Consider the following 24,660-nt stretch of genomic DNA (forward strand, 5'->3'; position numbering starts at 1 on the left):
CATAATGGGATTAGGGACCATTTTTAAAATAGCCAAAATTTATTTTTTTCGAAATATCTAGTAAGTCATAAACATTTTCAACCCCACAAAACTGCAATTCTTTCCATATTTAACCGACTCTGTATATCCAGTAGTTACCGAGATACCCATAGAGAACATCGTAGAAAACTCACCCTGTATATATTTTAGAAACGTAATTTATTTTAAGTGCCTGTGGTCGCGGTGCATTGCACCGAACTGCCCTATAATAGTTACGCCACTGGATGGTTTTCTAAGTAGGATTGCCATATGAAACAAAATTGATGAATAAGTCATATCTCAAATTCGAGACAAGCTGTATAATATTTTCTTACGCAAGAAAGAGGGAGACTTATAGTACTAATATATTTTTTCTAGCCCATTTCGAAAAAATCAGTAATTATCTTTGATTTAAGTACTAAATTTGTTTCATGTTAGAGAAAATTGCAAGACGATTAATTCTCTTTATTTTGTGTAGTTAAATATCTTTAATTTTTCTATTTTTTGTAATAGTTCTCAATATATATCTTGGACAAGAATAATAAATACCCAGCCATCGATGTGAATAAAACTTACGCTTCCGAAGTATCTGTATTGGAAAAGAGCGAAGGTGGAACTAACGTAACCGAAATCGATTATCATGATGCAGACAGAGATAGTAAGTTATGTCAAAATAGTAAAAATAAATAGTATGTAAGTAGTAATAAAACCCTAGCATCACCAGCTCATCAGTTCTCTCTGATCTAGGATAAGCTTGCATTTTCGGCTAATTTCTATTTTTTTTTGTTTTAACTGACACAAAATGATAACTAGTTGTTAATGTTGGACTAATTAGACAGCTCTGTTGAAGTAACGTCAGACATATCACAGCCACCCTATATTTTATCAAATAATAAAGATCTACTCACATCAAATCATGTAAATGAAAATATCTTGGAAAATCTTTGTTTGAGGGATAAACAACCTTAATAGTATTTTGAAAAGACATGAATTCTCCATTGAATATCGGAATAATATACTGAGTGTTCCATTTAAAATAAAAGAGTAACGTGCTTTTAAAGGCGACCAATGTTCAATATTAATTTTGTCTCACCCTGTATAACTTTTTGGATCAAGTTTTAATTTGATTTAAAGTACAATAGTTAATTTAACTACATATTAGGCTATACCGGGTAAATTCTAATATAGGCAGCTTTTATTGTAATTTAAAAATTGTTCTTTATTCTAGAAAATGTTAAATATGTCAAAAACCTTGCATTTTATTCATATACTTCTTTTATAAAACTCACCTTTATTTTTCTCCCAGAATCCGAAAATCAATTAGAATATAGGGTGTTCCATTACAAAAAACACAACTTTGATATGTAACTTTTTTTGAGGACACCCTGTACAACTCTCTATATTTTTCAAAAGTGCTCTGAATTAACCTACATATGCTCACAAAATTTCATTTCAATACAAACTGTCGTTCTCCCTGGAGCCTACTTGATTGTTAACTGGACGGTTACTTATTGAGGAACAGAATGGCAACACTTCCTATATTCCAGATGAGTGCTAAATTAAGCTGCCGACTCGTCTCGTCGCGTCGCGCGTCCTCTCTCGGCGAGCGGGCCGAGGTTGCCATATTTCAACCATAAAGCTCTTGCCGCAAGTAATAAACAAATTAACAACCTGTATATTATTTCAGTTCCATACCATACCGCTACTTGTGATCTGGACGACTACGGTACCAACTGTTACGCTGCTTTCGAAGTAACAGATAACACTGTACGTGTCAAGCAAGGAGCTCAGCTTAACAGAGATGAAGGCATTAAAATGTACGAGTGTAGTTTAACATGCAAAGATAATCCCAAAAATTTTGAAGGTAATGAATTTAAAGAAAATATTAAAAATATGTGTTAAGCCTTTTTAAGTCATAACTAGTGGTCTCAGTTATACGTATCAATTATACTTTATACTTATGAGTTTACGATCATGACAATGTCTAAAAAATATAATTAAAATTAATAAGATATCCTTGCAACAGCTTGAGGTAGTCAGTTGTATCCGAGGGGTGTCTCACATCATATTTTTTGGCAATCGCTGGCAGTCGTTGGCCGGTACATTGCAAGTTTTGTTTGTGTGCTCAAGTCAAGATTGTAGAAAACCCTGTCTTTTAATTTCCAAAATGCTCTTGAGGCGCTGCTAATCCTGTTCTGAATTTCAGAGTCGATATTGGCCTTTTCCGAAATCAAACTACCGGGGTAATTGAATTCCGCTCATATTCCAGTAGTTCTTCTCCGATCTTTATAACATTGTTGTAATCTTCCGGGGTAATACATGATTTTAGTTTCATCGATATTTAGCTTAAGGCCCAAAGCCTCGTATGCCTAGGTATATGTGTTCAACATTTCTTGTAATTGCTGTAACGTTTTTACAACTAGAGCGCAGTCATCAGCGTATTGAAGTTCTGTGATGAATTTTGTACGTGTTTTTGCCTTTTTATGTTGAACAGACCGCCGTCGTATCTGTATCTAATACTCAATGCTCTTTCCTACAGTTTGCTGTCCACTATAATGGAGAGCTCTGCCATGAATATGTTGAATAGGAGAGGCGCTAAGGCACATCCCTGCCAAACTCCTGTAGGTATTTGCAAGGAAGGGATCGCTCAGTGATCCATGATGTGACACTCTTGATTTGTTGTTGTTATGGAGGCTTTTACGCACTGTAAGAAATTTGTTGGGTATTGTATTGTATTTTACTAAGAGTGAGTCCCAGGTGGGACAAGCTCTTTAATACAAAAAGAGCATTAAAGTTCGCCCTCAAGACCTAGCCTTTTAACATAGGCCGTTATTCCGAGGGTGATATGTCTTCTAGGTCTGATAGGTCTAGCGTGGGTTTGCCAAACACCTGAAACCTGGTCCTGCCCCCAGCGGGACAGGTACACATAACGTGCTTCATTGTTTCGTCATCTTCCATGCAGAGTCGGCATTCGGCGTCGTCCACCAGTCCCATCCTCTGTAGGTGTGATCTCAGCCGGCAGTGGCCCGTGTATACTGCAGTAAGCGTACGCGCTCCGTTCCTACCAGCCTTTAGGAGTTCATCTGTTCTACGTTTGGATGGCCCTGCTAGGATTGTCTTGGCATGTTCCATTCCGGGACTGTCATACCAGTCCCGAAGCGTTACACCCCTAACCCATTCACAGAGCCTGTCTCTTGCGAGATTTTTTGGTACGCTAAGTGTCGGTTCTGGGCCCACGAATGGCGAGCCTGCACCAGTTTTGGCGAGGAAATCAGCACGTTCATTTCCCTCTAGGCCGACATGTCCCGGTATCCATATTAGCGACACTTTGTTTCCATCTCTAATATATTAAGTAGTTTCTTACAATGAAGAATCGTCCTGGATGTACTTTTCGTTGCCTCAAGTGCTTTCAACGCGGCTTGACTATCCGAAAATATGCTTATTGTTTTCCCGGTGTATTGCTGTTCTACCAGCAGTTGCACACAGGTTTCAATCGCATATAGCTCAGCTTAGAAAATAGTGGTGTGGTTTCCAAGACTGTGGTAGATCTCAGTCTTTGGACTGCTGCAGTAAATTCGTGCGCCAGATCCTTTATCGTTTTTGGATCCGTCCGTGTACCAACACATTTCCGCAAATAATAAGCCGTTTCTCGGCTTATCCCATTCGTCCCTATTCGGAAACAGGACGTTGTAGGTGCGCGTCAAGAGTTGGATTAGTGGAGTGAGATCCGAGACTATTCCCAGAATCTCATCCAATTGTAGTTCGTCTACTAGTCGGTTTTGTATGAACATGATTGTTCCTTGGCTCTCTCGTAGCCCATCTCGCCTCCCTCTCCAAAATAATTTGAAGAGGAGGTAAGTCGAGTAGGGTTTCCATAGCTTTTGACGGCGTAGAATGAAAGGCACCAGTCACCGCTAAGCATGCTTGTCGTTGTAATTTTGACAGTTTATTCTTTGCCGTTGTTTAGTTGGCTTTCTGTCACCAGGCAACTGCGCCATACGTGATAATAGGTCTGATGGCTGTCACGTATAGCCAGTACATATTTTGGGGTTTAATCCCCAGTTTCTACCACAAATTCGGCGGCATGCCCATAGAGCATTGCAAGTCTTTTTTGATATTTTTTCCAGATGGGAGTTCCAGCTAAGTTTTTTGCCCAGGTTTAATCCTAGATACTTAACTTCCTCCGCAAACGGAATTGTCTCACCAAGAAGAGTGGGCGGTTTTAGTTTGTCTGTTTTCCTTCTTCTGGTGAATGGTATGATCACGGTTTTCTGTGCGTTTACACTTAACTGTTCCAGTGTGCACCAGCCGTGAATTGCATCTAAGACTTCCTGTATTTTTGAGGAGATGTCCTCCTCTTTGTGTCCTTTTACTAGGATTACCAGGTCGTCCGCTTATGCCTGTGCTTCAACCTCGTATGCATCGATGATTGCCATCAGGTCATCCGCTAACAGGGTCCACAGAAGAGGAGAGAGAACTCCTCCTCGCGTTTTACCAATTTGTTGGGTACTCCAAACTTTTTCATAATTGCATCTCTGTTCACTGAGTCGAAAGCTTTTAGGTCGATGAATACAACACAAAGTTTACACTGCTGCTCTATTATTTGTTTCTGTAGTTGGCGGACGGAGATGGAATCAACTGTACCGCGGTTGGCTTAACACTATTTTTAAAAGACTTTAAAATTTTATATTCTACTTTATAAGTTAAGATTACCATTGTGAACCGTGGATTCTCAATTCCAAGGTACAAAACAGTAATAATATTTGGTATTTTAGATGAAGGTCGGCTCTCGAATACTACTACCTTTTCAATAAAATTAGAGGATATAAATGATCATGCTCCTGTGTTAATAACTACCGATATTTCAGCTTATGAGAATCTAAAAGCGGTAAGTAACTATTTTTCAACCTTAGATCTTATATACGGGGTGGCGCACCTCATTCGCCTCGGTTGATTATACGAAAACGGAAAGATGTAGAAACAACATATTTTATGGGTATATGTGGGGAGTCAATGTGCACAATTTAAAATTATTTTGGAATATACAGGTTGTCTCAGAACTAAGATCCATACCAAACTTATATTTTTTCTTATGGAACACCCGGTATTTTATTTCATTTTTGGATTCTTGGGCCTAAAAAAACGTTTATTATAAGGGTTAAATATGTTTAAAATCATTGGTTTTTGAGATATTTAAAGCTATTCAAATATGCATGTTACAAGAGAATTGATTATCAATACCCTATACATTACTTTACAGAATTAATTTTTGTGCTGAGTTTAAAGGCAAAGAAATGAACTTTACTAAAAAATGTTATTGCTTCTTTAAATTTATACAGGGGTACCAAAAATTAGTGATCTACTTTAAGGATTTATTTTACATAAAAACTTTGTTATTTCCAATGCAACACCCTGTATTATTTTAAATAAATCGAAGCAGATTCAAATGCTCTTTCAAACTATATTAGGATTTCCTATACCTATCTATCTCAGATTTTGAGTAAGTATCAATCTAAAATATCGTCGGAAATAAAAATCAACACTTTATTATCACGAGTCAGACAGCGTACAAAAAGCACAAACAGTGGCATTAATATTTTTTTTTTATTGTTTCGTCTTATATTATATTTATAACATATTTTAATCTTTCCCTGGTAACTGGTTGGTTCTATGTGTTGCCCAATCATCATAGCTATTTTCCAAAGTAGTATTTTAAAACATTTTTAAAAAAGAATTTATCATTACATGATTTTATTTTTGTTTAAAATTTATATAAAAAGTATATTGTGATAATATGACAAATATTTTCAAAATAATAAATATGCGTATCAGTTGTATCTTGATGAAAAAAATGTAATGGTCTATATTTTTAGTAATTGTTGTCAACGCAGCGAAAAAACGCTCCAAGTTAGCATTAACGTCTAATATCGTTCTGCGCATGCTCTGTAGCGTATTCAGAGAGAAGGATAGGTTTATACGATAATCTTGTTCTAGAAAGAAATAAATAGAAAAATGCATGTTAAAAGTCCCGTAAACAAAATTGTGTGTAATATACATATGGCATTTTTCCACGAAGTTTATAAGATCTAAGTTTTCAACACAGTTTTTTTTCCACAGAAGTACGCTACCCGGCAAAAAATACTGTTACCCTAAATTAATTTTTCAGGACGCGCTGGTTGGCAAAGTACAAGGCATGGATATTGACGAAGGTGACAATGCCGAAATTGATTTTAACATTCTTAGTATTACTAAGGACGGTGAGGAAGTGTCAACCCCGCCTTTTGATATAGTAAAAGATGATGAAGACTATTACGTTCCGGATAATGATACCCTCAAACAATGGCATTTGATGACTTTAATTGATTTAAAGGACTTATATGGTACATACGCTGTGCACCTAAATGTAAGCATCATCACTTAGTACAAAACGAAAATAAATGTTTACAGTTAAAATAACTTTTGAATGTAATTTTCTTCAATTTTTAGTTGAGGAAAACTTTCTAAAGAGAGGTAACATAATTTTTATTTGCAAAAGCTTTGTGCGTCAGGCATCTGTAGCTCCTATAATAACAAACTTAGAAATTTCGTTTAAATGCAAACATATAATATGTACAAGGATGTATTTTATGAAAATATTTTAACTCAAAAAAGTATGAGAGGATCGTATTTTTTTTAATGGAACACCCTGTTAATTATTGCATTTTTAGCTTCTATTCAGATCACTTTAAAGGTCTGTACCTACTTTTTTATAAATAAGTACTGTAATCTTAAACCACAGAGCGAGATTAAAATTCTATGCCAAACATTCTAAAATATAAACTAATTTTTCTTTGTTTTTTTTTTAATAAAAAATCCTGTATATTATTTCTTTGTTAGATGAAGAAATAAAAAACTAACATTTTTTTTATTTTAAAAAAATAATTTTATTGTTTAGCGGTTTCGCAAATATTCGCTGTTTTATTACATATGGCTATTTCAACGGTAAAATGCTGAACAAAAATTATTTGGTGGCTTTGATCAAAAATTACTGTATGTAATATAATAACACGAATATCCACAAAACCGATAAAAATTTTGAAACGCTTTAAATACAAAAAATGTATTCATTTTTTAATCCTCCATCTAACAAAGGAATAATATACCTATAAGGTATTCCATTAAAGAAAACAAGAAATACTATTTTATATTTTAGAAAGTTTGGTATATAATTTTGAACACCCCGTACGGTTTAAGATTACAATATTTATAACAAAGTAAGCCAAACAACTATAGCAGACACTTTTCTCTCAGAATAAACTATTTTATATAATGATGTTTTTATTCTCACAATATTACCTTCATATAAGAGATTTTTTGGAAACAAACATATTAGAAACCAGTTCAAAAATAAATTAAGAAGAGAGAGAGAGATACAAATCTAAATTATTGACATTTGTATTTAATATTTTGTATAAGATCGTAAAAATAATGAAGTATACCACCGATACTAGTAAAATATTCTCAAATTTTAGCTATCGGATAAAGGAACGCCGCAAAACTATACAGACAATGCCATACTCACAGTAGTAATCAATAAATATAATTATTACCAACCAGAATTTGTTTATCCCAGTGGAGATGACCCAGTATATCTCAGTTTAGTAAGTATATATTTTAAAAAAATTGTATGTGCACTATGTGCGCATATTTGAATTGAAACTTCTTAATTTCGTCTGTCTGTCTGGCCGTCTGTCCGTCGCGTCGGAGGACTCCATTCGGGTACCTCTATCCACATGCCAAGTTTGGTTCCAATCGACCCATAATTAAGAAAAATCCTGATGATTTCGTCCATTTAGAGGCATCGCATCGGTTCGAAATGTCGAGGGCGTCATCCTGTATCCCGTCCTAGCCGGAGAGCTAGCGACATATTTAGAGAACATATTTTAGGCAAGTTAAAATTACAAAAAAAAAGTTTATTAACTAGTGAACCCAGAATCTTAAAGCTTCATTTTCATGCATTCGTTGTCCGACGATACGATGATACGATATTAATTTTATTGGTTGAATTTAAAGGTTTCGATTGGTTAACCGTTTCTAACCAATGGAAGTCTTTAAATTCAACCAATAAAATTAATATCGGACCATCGATCGTATCAACGGATAACGGACGCATGAATATCAAGCTTAAAAAGGATGCTTCACGCTACACCGTAACGGGTCCGAGCCGTGCGTCGGTGAAGACATGGCCAAGCATTGTCAAGTGTTCTTTACACATATACATTCATGCCAGGCCGAGCACGATCCGAGCTTCGCCGGAACTCGTTCCCGTCCCAGAAATGTCGGCGTACATTTTTTTCTCGGATCCGCTCCGTTCCCGCCATGTTGCGGAAAGCATGAATGTACTTTTCCTGGTGTCCCGACTGCAATCTGCAGTCATGATATAAACAAAGTACACTTTTTATCATGTCTGTAGTAAGTATTAGTGAATCTTACAGCAGTATTTGACGATAGGGTATGCGTAAAACTGGACAATGAAAGAATGTAATGAACAAGATAGATCCTTCATCTTTTCCTTTGAGCAGGAGTTTCCCCTGCAGGTGTTGTTCTTTATTCAACTGCACTTGGTACCAATTCCAACTGCGAGAACTTTGGCATTGTTCGTATTAAATTTTCGTGTGTCTATGGGGCTGTGTTTTCTAATATACTCGGAACTAATACGAACCCCGTTATCAACTCGGTGTTGCATATACAGAAGGATCGGACGTGGCTCGGTGTCTACTTCACGGAACGTGCCCGGCTGGTTGTTTCAGGTACATTCCTAATGTAATCTTTCTATGTAGATGAGTGTAATGGATATTCTCCTTCACTAGTTGATAAAATAATTCGAAAACGTAGGTATAGGTTAATGATTTCTGAAAATTCGACTTTTCAAGTGGAGAAAGATACGTCAAAATATTTTTCAATACCGTTTGATAGACAGTTATCCCGTGGTCTGAATGGAATTTTTAAGAATGTCAATTATAAACTTGTGTATAGTGCTAATAATAAATTACAACAATTATTAGGTGATCCAAGGGATAAAACACCTCTACTGAAAAGGTCGGGTATTTATGAAATTTCTTGTAAAGATTGTAATCAGAAATATGTTGGGCAAACTAGAAGATCAATATTAACTAGATTTAAAGAACATTTAGCTCAGATAGGATATGGTAGACCTGATAAATCTTGCGTTGCCGAACATATTGTTGATAAAGAACATTGTATAGATCTTAATAACTTAAAATTACTTAAACAAGTCTCAAATTACAGGCAATTAGATGCATATGAAAGCATCAGAATTAATAAATTCAAAGATTGTATGAACAGAGACAACGGTCCAATTTCTTCAAGTTCTTTGTTCCTACTACTCTAGTGGCGGAAATCTAACTGTTACGCTCGGTGGGTTCTGACTCGGTTGGCCAGATATTGCCACGCCCACTCTGTGCCCACCGAGCGAGTTTATAAACGCTCCAATTATAGATTGAATTTTAGTTTATAATCATCTGCTTATGATGCTAACATGGTTAGCGAAACGCGCGTCCAGTGTAAAAGTAAAAGTGTTTTGGTGTATTGTGGTGATTTAGTGTTTTATTTTGCTTTAATTTTTTTGTTATTTTAACTTGCCTCTTAGACTATCCCCAATTATGTCGAAGTCGACCCACATTTTTCTCGAATTATTAAATCGTTATCGTTAGTCCCACCACGGATGACATCAACTTTTGACTATCTTACATCAAAACTGTTACAGTGACACGTGTCGTACACAGTAAAGTTGGCTTGGGTCCAATCTATCGATATAGCAAATTTCATTTAAATTGGACGATTTTTATTATTTCATTCATTGACGATGGGGTTTCGTAATATAAGAAACGTCGTCGAAATATCATGAAAAGAGCCCCCCCCCCCCCATCTACTTTTCTAATTTCACTCCACTAGATCACATAGGGCCCGAGTTACGACGCGACGCTCCGTCGTAACCTCCGATCGTTACCACATTTCCCCTGGCGTCTCGTGTGTCACGACCTTCAAATTTTAATCCCATCGCGCGTAAAAAAGTTTCACTTCAAAAATCCATTGTCATAAAAATTAGGAAGAACTCTTGGCGAACGAAGGAATTAACTAAAATCGATTATTTTTAAGGACCAAGAAGACAAAAAACAGCTTATACTATACTCCGATAATAAGTATTTAGACGATTTCCAAATAACGAATGTCGACAAAACTTGTTCAGAAAAATGGGATCCCACGTTTGATGTTCAGCAAATATCACCAAGTAAGTCCTTTAACCGCTAACGTGCGGTCTGGCATACCTATTTTTATGTATAGTCTATAAAATGAATAACTTTGAATTTTGACCGTTATTTTTTAACAACATGGCAAATATAAAATACCTCTACCAAATAAGTTACTGATATTCTTTAAATTGAGTGCCTGAACGAATCAGATAGGTAACTCTTTTTACTTTCGTGAAATAGAAAAGGAAAATAATAAAACAAGTGACAGTTCTTCCTCTTCTTGCAAAAATCAACACCAAATGTCATAATTGTCAAAAGTAAAATGTCATCAGCTTTTGATATTTCTAAATATCAGACCAATACAGTCTCTAATAGAACAGCCTCAGAGCGAGTTTTAGTTTGACATTTTATCTTATTGATTTTAACTGACTGTTTTTATGTACTTAAAGAGGCTTGAAAAAGACATATACTGTCGAAACGTCGTCACAAAATAAAAAAATAATGAACAAAATCTAGAAACATCTTTGCAACCCCAACGACCTAAAGCCAAGAGTGAAAACAAAAAAATATACCTATTTATTGTAATAAATAGTTGACAAATAAACTATGAACCATACAAATGCAACAAATTTTTACAATATACAAATAATGAATAGGTACATAAGATAATGGGTAAAATGTAAAGTATATTTTAAATTTTGGTGTTTTAAAATCGATCTAATTTAACAAAAAATATTCAATATCTACTAATAGTGATGTATTATTATTTGCATTCACAAAATTTATATGTATATTTTACAAGTATCAATGTTCGAAAAATTATATTTGCAAATAATACAATATCATAGAAAAAAATGCGTCAGCGACGAGGGCAGCGATGGCTATGAAATAAATATCGCTGTCATTTTATATGTAAAATTCTAAAATTTTTGATTTTCTTGGGATTTAGGTTCGGGAAAACGCTGATTAAGTTTTCATTTGGTTTTTCATTATTTTTATTTGGTTTAAAAAAAAAAGTTTCGGCTAACATTATAGCATTCATCAGTGTTGTGTCATATGAAAAAAATAGTGTCGAATATAATTCGAAAACTTCGAAAACAAAAGAACAAAACAACATGTATAAACAACAAAACAACAAAATGACATGTATTGATTATTTCCATTTTAAATATCTTTAGAACGGTTGTTCGTAGCGATTTTTAACTAGAGATATTTTTATGTAAAAAATGACAGAAATGTTAATTTTTTCATTCAGCCCTTTTATACAGGTACGAACGAGAGAGAGAGAAAAGTTATTATTCTTCAAAACAGTTAAAACATATAATGTAGGTGGCGCTCTCTACAAATAGGAATCATATTAATATCGAAATCCAAATTTCTCATGCCAAAAAATACCAGACACCAATTTTTATTCAACTATGGACTATAGTTCAGAAATTATTTAGAAAAAAACGAAATAAAAATAAAAATTCTACACCCTCTATCACCGAAACGACGCATTTGAGGACACAAGTTTGTAGATAGGAACTGTTTTACTTATTTTTATCTGCATACAGGTTGTCTTATAAGTGCAAATATTTTCTTTCTTTTAAATTTTAAAAACCGCTGGATCTTTTCTGGATTTTCTTTGTCGTAAATTTCTTCTACTACCTGTGTTGCCATGTTATCTAGAAATTATGTTTTTTAAATAAAAATTAAAAAAAATTCGAAATTATTGAATTGAATTTTTTTTTTCGCGAAAAAACCTCATAGGCGTGTTTCTGGGGTAGTAGTTCGCTGTATATGTTTTTGATGCTCTCTTTGATGCTCATAAGAAATTAATTTAATGTTTATTTTTAGGTTCCTCGTCATTTTTCTATGTTCTCAAAACAGATCGTTGTGTCGCTCAGCTTCAAGTTCAAAATTATGACCGATCAAAAGCAAAATCAGAAACCAGCTTTATGGTAGGTAATTTATATGTTTTTCTATGTTATATACAAGATATTTTAATGAGAAAGAAATTTTAAATTTTTCAAATGAAAAAAAGCGTGTAGATACTCGCGCATCAATAGAGCGGTTCCAACATGACTTTCATTATGACCCCCCCCCCTTAAATGAAAGAAATGTTAAACATTATTTATATCATAATTATTTAGACTCAGGGATAGAAAGAAGTGGACCAATTGCACGGGCCTCGATCACCTGACCTATCCATTTTAGATTTTTTTATGCGGTATGGTTAACGAGAAGGTTTACAAAAAATCTTATGAATTAAATAAATAAATAATAAATAAATAAATGCCTTTATTGTCAAAAAATTTTACAATTTGTAGACAAAGGTAAAATAAACAAACAAAGTAAACAAACAAACAAACAAAAGATAATACAAAACATTATACAAATAATATTGTCAGTCTTATTGTTTAAAATAAACATGTATATAAATGTTTACAATGTCAAAGAATAAACAAAATAAAAATAATATTCAAAAATATTTAGTTGGTTTATAGTAAAAATATCTTGACCTCTAAATAAATTTATTTCGGTGTCATTGGTAAATAAGCAAACATTAGACCAGTGTTTACAAGATCAAATTCGATTATCAAAATATAATTCATTCACGGCGTAGAAAGCCTTGTCTAGTAAATAAGAGTTCAATGCTTTGCGAAATGAAGAAAATGATGTTATGGATTTGATTTCAAATGGCAGGTGATTATGCATTTTTTTCGAGTTGTATAATATTGAACTTTTCACTAACTCTGAGCGTGGGGTAGGTAGATAAAGATCTGGCTTCGCGTTCCTGAGTGGATAAGTGTAAGATGGCCTTTCTTGAGAAGCTGATACATGCTTACGTATTATAATTAAGAGAGGCACTCGAAGTGGCGGTACGAGAGAAGTTTAATTAAGTCGACCGGTCATTCTGTGAGAATAGGTAGTAATTCAGTTTTAAAAAGATGCAACTAAAAACAATGGCGGATTATTTGAGCATTTTCTAAAATAACTTTAAGTGTATGTAGTGATATTATTTTTTTAAGTTTTGGTTCGTGTAATGTAAATTGTAAAGAACCGTTTAATAAGATATTCTGACATTTATTAATGAAATTAAATGAATATTAAAATTGATTTTTTTTCTCATACAGGATAAACTTTGTTTCAGCTTAATGTAATAACCACACTAGCAAACGTAAGCGAATTGCAACCAGACGAGAAATCCTACACATCGTCAGTCAGTTTGTCAGTAATATTCGTGGACCTTGATCAAGAACCTATTTTTGAAAACATCGATCAGCCCTGTATCTTGTACTTCCTGCAGGACAGATTGGATACTGAAAACACTACCGCTCCGCTGGACAGAAAAGCGAAATATCCAAAGATCGATGTGTCGCCTTCAAGTAAGTTAATATTACTTAATATTAAGAAAAATCTATACATCAGTTTTGCATAAATTTTCCATTATACAGACGACTGATCCAAATTATTGTAATCAGCAAACTTCCACAACATATTCTATAAATTGGTGTCTGGGTATCTTGTTTACATGAGAAAATCGATTTCGATAACAGAATGTAGGGGGCATACACATTGGCATAACTACAGGGGTGCCCGGTGGTGCCACCCCCCAGGTACTGCTGGATACCCCCCAGAGAAATCCCGAATTATGACTCTTGGTTACGTATTAATTTTTATTTGCTTGTGATGCAGTAAAAATGACGTTTTCTAGTTTTGTTAAGTTGATATTATTTTGTTGTGTTCAAAAATGTGTTAATTTTTATTTTTTTAGAAAATTTGTAGGTATTTAAGTAATCTACGAGATCACGGTTTGATAACCAAGTATATGAAATTTATTGATAGAAAAATTCATGTAAAACGTTTTATTCAAAAAATGTGATTTTTAAAATTATTTTTCATTAAAAAAAACAAAAGCCCTAGCCCCCCCCCTGAACTCAAACCCGGGCCCACCCCAGGCCCACCCCAGGCCGACCGCAGGATAAATTGCTAGTTATTCTAATGGGCATACTTGTATATTATTATTTATGTTATATTGGACGTATTATTATGTTATATTGGACGAATAACCTAATAATTATTGGACGGGGGTGAAGAACCTAGGGCAAATCTTCTCCATTTTTTAATTTAAGTATTAAGTACTTAATTTTTACTAGAGTGCTTTAAGCCTTTATGGGAAACAGACCTCGGAATTCATTAACTTGTATGTATTGTTAATAAGATATATTACAAAGTTTACTTTAAACTTCTACTCCCTGTATTTCCTAAAAGAAGCCTTTTAGAACATAAACTTATACAAACTTTTTTACTTATTTTCATCTACGGAATATGTTGCCAAAGTTACCCGATTACAATTCAAACCACCCTGTATATACCACCCATAAAAATATTGGCATTTATTTAAGACTCATCCTGTATCAATTTTGTTTTAGTATATTACTTCATATCGACAAGTGACGTCACTATCACAGATACATTTGATGTGGACATCGATACAGGTTCTGTAAAATTGAAACAGAAACTTTATTACAACACCCAAAATAATTACACCTTCAAAATACTGGCTTCAAAAAATAAAACTACAATATCTACAAACGAACAATCCTACTTGACAGTAGAAGTTAAAGTAAGTTGTTTCTTTAGTTCTAGTTCCTTTATTTCGTACTTTAAAAAATGATACCTATTTTTGCCTGACGGATAATTCTTATTTCTAAACTTTTAAATTTGAATTATTTCGTTAGCTTAATTACCCAAGCAGCATTTGGACGTCGGGACAACGTTGTGTCACGCGACCAAACGTCGGGGCGCAACGTCGGCACAACCTCGTGCCAACCCTAGTCTGCACTAGTTTGGAGAATAATTTTAGGGTCGAAACGACGTTGGCTAGCAGCCTAATTTAGTACAAACTGCAACGTTGTTTAAAATCCTAATTCACAGAAATACAAAACTATAATAATATGGCGTCTAAGTCGCGTTTTATCCTAAATTGGGATAATTATAGTAAAAATATTATTTTTATGATTTAGTTAGAGACATATACCAGATGGCAGTAAAGGAAAACAAAACAAAAGTATTTAAGTGTGGAGGATGTTTGAAGATCATAATTATTGAAACACTTTAACCGACTCTGTAACTCGTTACCCAAGGCAAAAAAGTTAAACGCAAACAACTTTATTGATAAATGTATTGTTTCTACTTTGAAAAATATTAATGGGCCTTAAAATTTTTAAAAAATTTCTTGAATTTTTTTTTAGTAAAATGAGAATAATTTATTCGCAGTCGAAAAAATTGTTTCCGCGTGTTGTTTAGGGTCAAATATTTCAAGTTAATCTATTCAAAAAGCAGGAATTGCCAATTTAGGAACGAAACATTTTCTTATTCAACAACATGGCGGCTTTCACTTTGTTGTTTTGGAGATTAAGATGGAGTAGTTCGAGTAGTCGCATACCTTGGACTAATAAAGTCGCAGTTCAGCCTTAACAGGTAGTATACTAGTCGCAAGATTGCCTAATTTAGTCATCCTAGAGTCTAGCTTGTGCCGCCCTCTATAATCTAAATAAACGAGGGAATAAACGAATAAGGAAATCTAAACAACGTTGGAATTAGTAAAACAGACGACGTTTGCATAACGTTGGAATAGGTCGTGAAAATGACGTCGGAAAACTCTTTATTGCCCAACATTGTAACTACGTTGTCCGAATCACCTAAAGGTCACTTAAGCAAAAAAGGTTACAAGACAGCGTTTATTCGACGTCGCAGAAGCTTTTACTTTGTTGTAGTACTAGTTCAACGTCGGCACAACGTTACAACAACGTTTACATTTATTTTAATACCCAAGGTACGGCGCTAATTATTTTTTGTAACTAATCCAACGTTGTGTTTAGTAAACATGTGGTCGCAAGTCGTGAAAATGCTACTTGGGTATGTTTAACCATAAAATAAAGATGATCAAAAACAAAAAGTAAAAAGATTAAGGAAGGAGCATATCAAAAATCTTAGGTCCACCGCGATGGGACTCAAATATGGCCGACTTAAATTCCGCTTTAGCAGTGCCGTTCTAATTTTATTTAAAAGTGTAAAACTATGATGTAGGGTAGAGGTGGAGACGACTCAATAATTTGCTGTTTTATTTTACGTTGTGAATAAATGTTGGTAGTTATTAAAATTGTTATAAAAATGGATAAGTTATAATAATTATTTATTAACACAAACATCCGATACGCTACTGAAGCATGTAAGTCAAATTGACGTATCTAAATTCTTTGACATGTAATCTTTGACAAGTAGTAAATAACAGCAAAAATACAAGAAAAAATATAAAGTTAGTTAATTTAAGTGAATTTCATAAATGATCGGTTTACTACACGTATTTATGTCAGTCACTTACCAGCGAAAATTTATTCTATTATTTGACTCGATTTTTGACCGAGCTCTACCGCACGCTACACAACCAACTATTTTGCAATAAGTCTTTTTCGATAAATCGCAATAGTGTTAATTTAAGTTCTGCCACAATTTCCATCTAGATTTACAATCTTTACACATCTATCAGTAGTAGAATAAATAATAAATAACATAAAATAAGCTCAGAAGACTGACAAATCCACAAAATTTTAAATCAAATTCAAATGTGTCAAACGATTCGTCAAACAGAACTGTCAAGGATCCCCACCTTAAAGTCCTTTTTCTACCCATAATGCATGAATACGTGGATAGCATTTTACTCCTTCCTTAATCTTTTTATTCAACGTTTCTATACATTTTTGTACAGGGTCTCCCAATTTAGTCAAAATCATACGGTATCTTACAACTTTGAAAATATTAGAATTTTTTAAACGACTATTTCCCAAATCAATATATTCTGACCAATGGGCCCATACGATGGCCTCCCAGATTCCCGGATTTGTCCGTACTCAATTTCTTAATTTTAGAGACTTTTAAAAAATAAAAAACATATCGTGGCGACTATATCACTGTCGAGGTGTTGAAAAATGCTACCAGGCAAGCTTTTAGCTTTTAGATATTTGCAAATCCATCTTGTTATAATCCTCGACACTTTGAGAAGAATCAGGAAAAATTTCCAACAATATATATACACATTGGCGTAACTACAAGGGGGCCTGGGAGTGCCAGGCCCACCCTATATCCTGCAGGGCACCCCTCAGAGAAAACTTGAATTTGGACTAAATTATGACTCTTGAATAAATATTAATTTCTATATTGCTTATGATGTAGTAAAAATTACTTTTTCTAGATCTGTTTAGTTAATATTAGTTTATTTTGTTCCAAAATTGTATGCTAGGTTTTATTTTTTACAAAACGTTTAGGTATTTAAGTAATCAACGGAAACACGGGTTGATAACTACAAATTTATTGATAGAGAAATTCATGTAAACGTTTCATAAAAAAAATGTGTTATTTTTTATTATTATCATTATTTATTTTTTCAAAAACAAAGCCCTACGACCCCCCTGGGCTGGCCACTAGGCTCCTCTCCCCCAGGATGAATTGCTAGTTACGCTAATATATACAGGGTCTTTCAAAAAACATGTGCCATCTCTCGTGGGGAGATTCCTCACGTAAAAATAAGATTTATTTTTCATATCAATGTAGGTTCGATTCTGCTTTATTTTGTAGCTACATGGTGTTAAAATCTGAATAATCTTTCGGTTTATTATAATTTTCTTCCAAGTAGTTTTAACGATTCGAATGAAATTTTGAGGGTAAAAGTTACTATAAGTGCTACATATTTTAATGCCAAAAAAGTGTCGGTAAATTCATCAGGGACGTACATATCACTGGAATATTTTTCAAAAAAAAAACATGTGCGCCACTGACTTTTTCTTGATATCAAAATTGTGTAGGCCGTTTAATCGACCGAATTAATAAAATTGCGTTCATCTCATCAAAGAATCGAAATATATCGAGAATATATCGAGAGATAACTTTTAATTGGCATTTAAACAGCCTATTATAAGCATTTTTGATAATTTTGATATCAAAAGAAAAAAAGTCAGTGGCGCACATGTTTTTTTTTTGAAAAATATTTCAGTGATAACCCAGATGCACATCCCTGATGAATATGTTGACACTTCTTTAGCTTTAAAATATGTCGCATTTATAGTAACTATTACCCTCAAATTCAACCTTTTATTCGAAACGCTAAAATTACTTGGAGGAAAATTAGAATAAATCGAAAAAATATTAAGACTTTAACACCCTGTAGCTACAAAACAAAGCAGAAGCGGACCTATGTTGATATGGAAAATAAATCTTATTTTCACGTAAGGAATCTCCCCACAAGGGATGGCACATGTTTTTTGAAACACCCTGTATACAGAGTTTAAAAGTAAAATATTTTAATTCCATATAAAATTTTAATATAGTGAACGTCACGAATGTTTGGGAGTGATTCATCGCTTGATGAAGTTAGAATCGACATGCGCGCTATCATTTTTACATTAAAAACGTAAATTTTTACCGCAGACGTAGGTTTTTAAAGGCCCGGTCTAATCATCTGCCTGTGCTCCTCTTACTTATTCTAAAATGTTAGCGTGATTGACAAAGACGATACTATATCGCGTTTCTTTGATTGATTCGTTTTTGTGCGTCAGTCCATTGGTGTGTTTGCAGTGCGATCAATGGGGCATTCCATTTTATATTTATTTATTATTTATTCGTGTCAGAAGCATCATCAAGATTACATTTCATATACATATAATATCACATACAACAACAATAACAACAATAATTACATATAATAATAATAATAACAATAAGTAAAATTGCAAACACAAAAGTTATACATGAAACCACAGTACATTAAAACATAGATATAAAACAAACATAGCATGTATAAACATCATTTGAGACGGGAAACTAAACATGTTTTGCCCAGAAGCGGGCGACGTCAATTGCGTTCGACTTTGCTGCCATAAGGTCCTCTATAGTGCACTTGGCGGGGCACAGTGGGCAAGTATACATATGTTGGGTGGTTTGTAGTGCTCCACATTCGCAGAGGTTGGAGTCCACATGGTAGCCCCACTTGGCAAGAGTGTCTCTCGATCTCGCTGTGCCCGTACGCAGTCTGTTAAGAGCTCTCCAAGTTTCCCAGTTTTCGTCGCTTCCTGGTGCCAATTGTTCCTTCGGCTTCATCCAATGTTGATTTGAGGTCTTCTCCCAAAGGTCCACATTGGTTCTAGGTTCCTCGTAGTCTTCTGTCGATCGCAGGAAGCTGTGCCTTGATTTCAATCGCTGATGAGCGGGTTGGATATATATTTATAACCAAATATATGTTTTGACAAGACTTTGACAGTTAAAACAACAAATTACAACAGATTATAATATATTGATTATTATATGACTTGAAATACCACGGCAATGGAATTAAGTTTTATGTGACCTTGAACAGATTAGTTCACATGGTAGCGACCGATGAATCACTCCCAAACATTCGTAGCGTTTACTATACGTTTAGCCCTTATCTTAGAAAAAAAAATCATAGAAAAACAGCCTACGTCACTGTATTCTAGAAAAAAGTTCTACCAATAACATTTTTCATCTTTAAAAATAATCTGGTGTACCAAATTGCAAATTTTTCAAGAATACCCTCTAGCTCAGAAACGAAGAGGGTTATGAATTTTGTTTACGGCTCTTACCTTTGACAAAAAAATTTGACAGGTTTGTCCACAAACCACATCTTGCTATTTTCACTAATAAAGAAGATACCGTATGATTTCAACCAAAATGGAACACCTTGTACCCAACTACTAATATATTTGTTTTAAAACTCTACTCTATCTAAATGCAGGTTGTAGATTCAAATATTCATGTTCCCCAGTGGACTCAGAGCAACTTCGTTGGACCAATAATGAGGAGTACACAACAAGGAAGCACAGTTGTTACTGTTGAGGTAAGCATTTTTGATAATTTTCCAAATAATATGTATTTAAGTGATAGGATTTAACTTATTTTTCGCGGTACCCGACGGCGCGGCGTAGAGGTACAGATCTCGTCTACCAATTTAAAGGTTGTGGGTTCGAATGCTACAGCCGGCATTTCATCAGCCGACTATTTTTATTAAAATAAAAATAGTTTGTGTACCTGCATAGGTCGACTCAGCCTTAAATGACTACTTGGGATTCACAATCCTGAGGTAATAATAGGCGGTTGAAGCGTAGTGCCAGCCACATTACCTTCCTTGTATACCGAACGGCTCTAGCATGGCAAGCTGTACCTTGCTATTCCCAGGCGTTGAACACTATACCGTGCTGGCAACGGTTACTTTTGGGTCAGCATTTACATGTGTGGAAGTAAATCGCATAGGAATCTTATTAAGTCGGAGTGAGAGAAATGCGACCGACAGACGCGACGCGCGACGGTGTGCTTTTGCGGCGTTGCCGATACGCCTATCCCTATCAAGTAAAGTAAAATCACGATGGCAAACCGCTTATTTTTAAAAGACTTTTTTTCAAGCGATAACTAGATAAAATCATTACACATGTTTCTGAGCATCTGAAATGGAATTATAAGGATATCGTTAGAGAAAACGTCAGTAATCGCGATAATTTAAAAACTCAACTTCTTAACACATAACAGGCCATAACTCCAGAACCACTTTAGATATTGAAACTTTTATTATTTTCAAGATCGGATATTTTACAATATTTTTACATAAGAAAAATTCGATAAGGTTGTTTTTTCCATTCAAAAATTTTAAACAATCCATCCATTTACTTTAGAGCATAGCAATTTTCAGCAATCGTGTAATTTTTTTATTGATAAAGATTTTCACATACTGTCTACAAAGAAAATACAGCAGAAATATTAACAAACTTCTTGAAAAAACTACAATCTATTATTTCTAATAGATTTCGAGATATCGATTTTTGAATTCAGAGTTCTAATAGCGCGACCACTATCGAACACCCACTCAGTTCCACTTATTTTTACCAAAAATGCAAGTGTTTCTAGCTTGCACCTAAAAAAAATCAAGCTATAGGGAAAATTACAACGACTCGTTAATAAATAAACAAATTAACTATCACGAGACGTAATTAAATCGTGAAGCTGAACGCATGACGTACACCTTTCCCTAGAACTTTAAGTACTGACAGAGGTATTGATATTGATTGGGTCGACCGGTCAACTGCGACAAATCTACTATATCCCCTTCCACGTCTCTTAGCGATGTGCACAGTTTCTCGGTTTATTTGATACGTTTGGCAACGTGTTTACTGTCCTCTCTTTGTTCAGTATATTATAAACCATATTATAAACGCATTGTACTCTGCTTACATACGGAAATCTCGACCCAAGACTAACCTTTGCCAGCCCTTAGTATACGGGAGTTATTATTATTATTTAACTTTTACCACTTATTTATATCAATCTCTAAATAACAGTTGCTTTTTTTGCTACGCTGTATAATATAATAATTGAAAATGTTCATCTTTAATCGTTAGGCAACGGACGAAGACAAAATCGATCAAGGAAAATTAAAGTACACCATAAACAGTACGATTGAGGCGGTCGGATCAGATAGTATTAAAAGACCTACAGTACCTTTCTATCTGGGAGAGAGCACAGGCGATGTATCTTTGAACTTCACAGTCGATTACAACATGTACGGATATTTCGTATTCACAATTAAAGTCGAAGACCCGGCAGATGATTTTGGCAACCGTAAGTTGAATCTAATGTAAGAAATCTTCGAAGATTTGTCCGTTATTAAAATAAAATCAAAAAATAAAACACTAATTCAGCACAACGCACCAAAACACTTTACATACAGCATCACTAGCAGATGATTAACTAAACTAAAATTTTTATCATAGCTGATGATGGTGAGGTTGAAGTAACGTTATAGGCATATCAAAGTCACCTAAATTTTATAAAATAATAAAAATCTGTAGAATGTAGAATGTTTGGGAAGGGGGTTCATCACCTCAACCTTACATACCTATTGCGTGTTCCCCTTTCTTGAGTTATAACGAGTAATAACTCATCAAACTGTCGCGAACTAACTGGGGGTTGTTTGCTAGGAACGCTATACCAGGTTTTCTCTTTCAATCGAAACAACCCTTGTCCCTACTTTGGTTTTGGAAGCATCAGTATACCACGTTATGGTGTGATTCAAAAGCAATTTTTTTATCAAAGCTGTCCAATAATTTTTGTCTCATATTTTACCGTTCAAAAAGCCATATCGTCAGGGAAACGTGATAACCTGCTAACTCCATTTTTTTGATAATGATTTAATACATCATTTTTACGTAAAATTTTTAATGAAATAATGAATTTTATTGTTCCCCAACAAATATTATTGTTATCTCTTTATCATATTAATGCATGAATATATTTGCTACATGTGTACATATTTTCTTGTGCCGTTTCTTTTCTTTCCTCTAAAATTAGAAATAATGGAGTTAGCAGTTTATCGCATTTCACCGACGATATGTAATAAAAAGTGAATATTTGTGAATAAAAGTGAAACTTGCTGAACGAAACTGCTAAAAAACATTTTTTCTACCATATTTTTCGGGGTTTCTGTTTTTTTTTTTTAATTTAACTATCCAATATTATAGCCCAAGAACGCTTCTAATAAGTCGTTATATATAACAAACGAATATCTTTTACATCCATTTTAAAATTACAATCAAATGTAAGACTCTTTATCTACCAATTTGAATGATTTTTCAATTTACTTCAAATGGTGCTCATATGCTCAATAAGTAAATAACAAACAGACATACTGTATATGTTTTACAAAACTAGAATATCTCTTTAACACAAATATGTGAAAAAAATATTTAAATTTGGAACTCTTCAAAAACAGCCAATGTCTTTATTTTCTTATGCTTCGATCCATTGTGCGCCGCCCTCTTGCAAAGATGTCGCCCAAAATCGGTATTTTGTGAATATCTTGAAAACTATGCGTTTTTCGTGAAAATTTGAGGAGAGCAAAATTAAAGAGAATAAAATTTCCTATAAAAAAGGTTTTATGAAAATTTTTCCTAAAGCCAACCGTTTAGGCACAAAATCCCTGGAAATTTTACAATTTTGCGTAAAATATATATTATGTATAGTCGATTTTCCGAAATCAAATGTCGATTAGGGTTCACTAAAACTAGTTTTAGTTTAGTGTCTTCAATTTTGTCATGAAACAGTGGCGTATTATTAATTCGCTCATTAATTTATGAATAATTAATTGTCGTGCTGGACAGCATTCATTGCGAACTTACCAGCAGGTTCAGCATTGGTCTGGTTGCGTTATACCAAAGAAAAATGGGGTTGGAAGAAAACAAAAACAGGCATTACTCCAGTCACAACATTGAAAGATCCAGCTCCAAAATCCCTGTTGGCATTTTTATCCTGTAAATGCAAAACCAACAACTATGGTAAAGCCTGCGGATGCAGAAAAGCAGGATTAAAATGTTCAATGATTTGTGCATACTGCAATGGGAAATCCTGTGACAACGTCACTGAAGTGTCACTCGACGAATCCGATGAAGAGGAGTTGGACTTGCCTGTAGATATTCCTCTGGCGGCTGAAGATGAAGAGTTGGAAGTATTGATAGACCACCCTGATGAGCCCAGCACAGCAGACACGATCGATTTTGACATCAATGAGCCAGATCGGTCGGGCTTGTGCAGATAAGTTAAACTTTTTAATTTATCTAGTGAAGTAGGTCTCCGGGGAGACCACGTTAAAATAAACGCGCCATATACTTTACCTCTTGGGTGGTGTGGAAACAAGTGCACATTTTCAATAATTAAAATTAATTATTCATAAATTAATGAGCGAATTAATAATACGCCACTGTTTTATGACAAAATTGAAGAAACTAAGCTAAAACTAGTTTTAGTGAACACTAATCGACATTTGATTTCGGAAAATCGACTATACATAATATATCATATTTTACGCAAAATTGTAAAATTTCCAGGGATTTTGTGCCTAAACGGTTGACTTTAGCGAAAATTTTTATAAGACCTTTTTTATAGTAAATTTTATTCTCCTTAATTTTGCTCTCCTCAAATTTTCGCGAAAAACGCATAGTTTTCGAGATATTCACAAAATACCAATTTTGGGAGCCATCTTGGCAAGATGGCGGCGCCGGCGGCAAGTCTGGAAATGTGCATTTTATGGATTTTAGTTAGGGATCCCAAAACCTATAAACCTGCAAAGCTGCAAAACTTCCGGACTTTTTTCCAAGCAAAAATCCCCAATGACTGAACTATGCATTGCAACTTAAAACTGTGCAAGCAAGACGGACACGAAACGTAAGTGTCTGAGGGGCCTTAAGCGTTCTGATTCCTGCCGCTCGAAGCGCTGGTATCACAATTAAAAAAAAATCAGTTGAAATGGACCAAGCCTATATCTAGAAATATTCATGTTTTTGGT

General features: G+C 34.3%; 1 protein-coding gene across 2 annotated transcripts in view; it reads left to right on the top strand.

The window, feature by feature from the left end:
* The window catches only part of LOC115878456 (protocadherin Fat 4-like), a 77,793-nt gene that overhangs the window by 46,397 nt on the left and 6,736 nt on the right, over positions 1–24,660 (top strand). For both annotated transcript variants that reach the window (XM_030894972.1, XM_030894971.1), the window contains exons 16-26: positions 532–676; positions 1,706–1,882; positions 4,794–4,906; positions 6,185–6,421; positions 7,530–7,658; positions 10,177–10,309; positions 12,111–12,214; positions 13,408–13,642; positions 14,690–14,883; positions 20,068–20,169; positions 21,722–21,941. In XM_030894972.1, the coding sequence (XP_030750832.1) occupies positions 532–676; positions 1,706–1,882; positions 4,794–4,906; positions 6,185–6,421; positions 7,530–7,658; positions 10,177–10,309; positions 12,111–12,214; positions 13,408–13,642; positions 14,690–14,883; positions 20,068–20,169; positions 21,722–21,941 (1,789 nt within the window). The remainder of the gene's footprint in view (positions 1–531; positions 677–1,705; positions 1,883–4,793; positions 4,907–6,184; positions 6,422–7,529; positions 7,659–10,176; positions 10,310–12,110; positions 12,215–13,407; positions 13,643–14,689; positions 14,884–20,067; positions 20,170–21,721; positions 21,942–24,660) is intronic.

Source organism: Sitophilus oryzae, unplaced genomic scaffold (assembly GCF_002938485.1).
Source record: "Sitophilus oryzae breed Bouriz unplaced genomic scaffold, Soryzae_2.0 scaffold_1512_pilon_pilon, whole genome shotgun sequence".
Lineage (NCBI taxonomy): Eukaryota > Metazoa > Arthropoda > Insecta > Coleoptera > Curculionidae > Sitophilus > Sitophilus oryzae.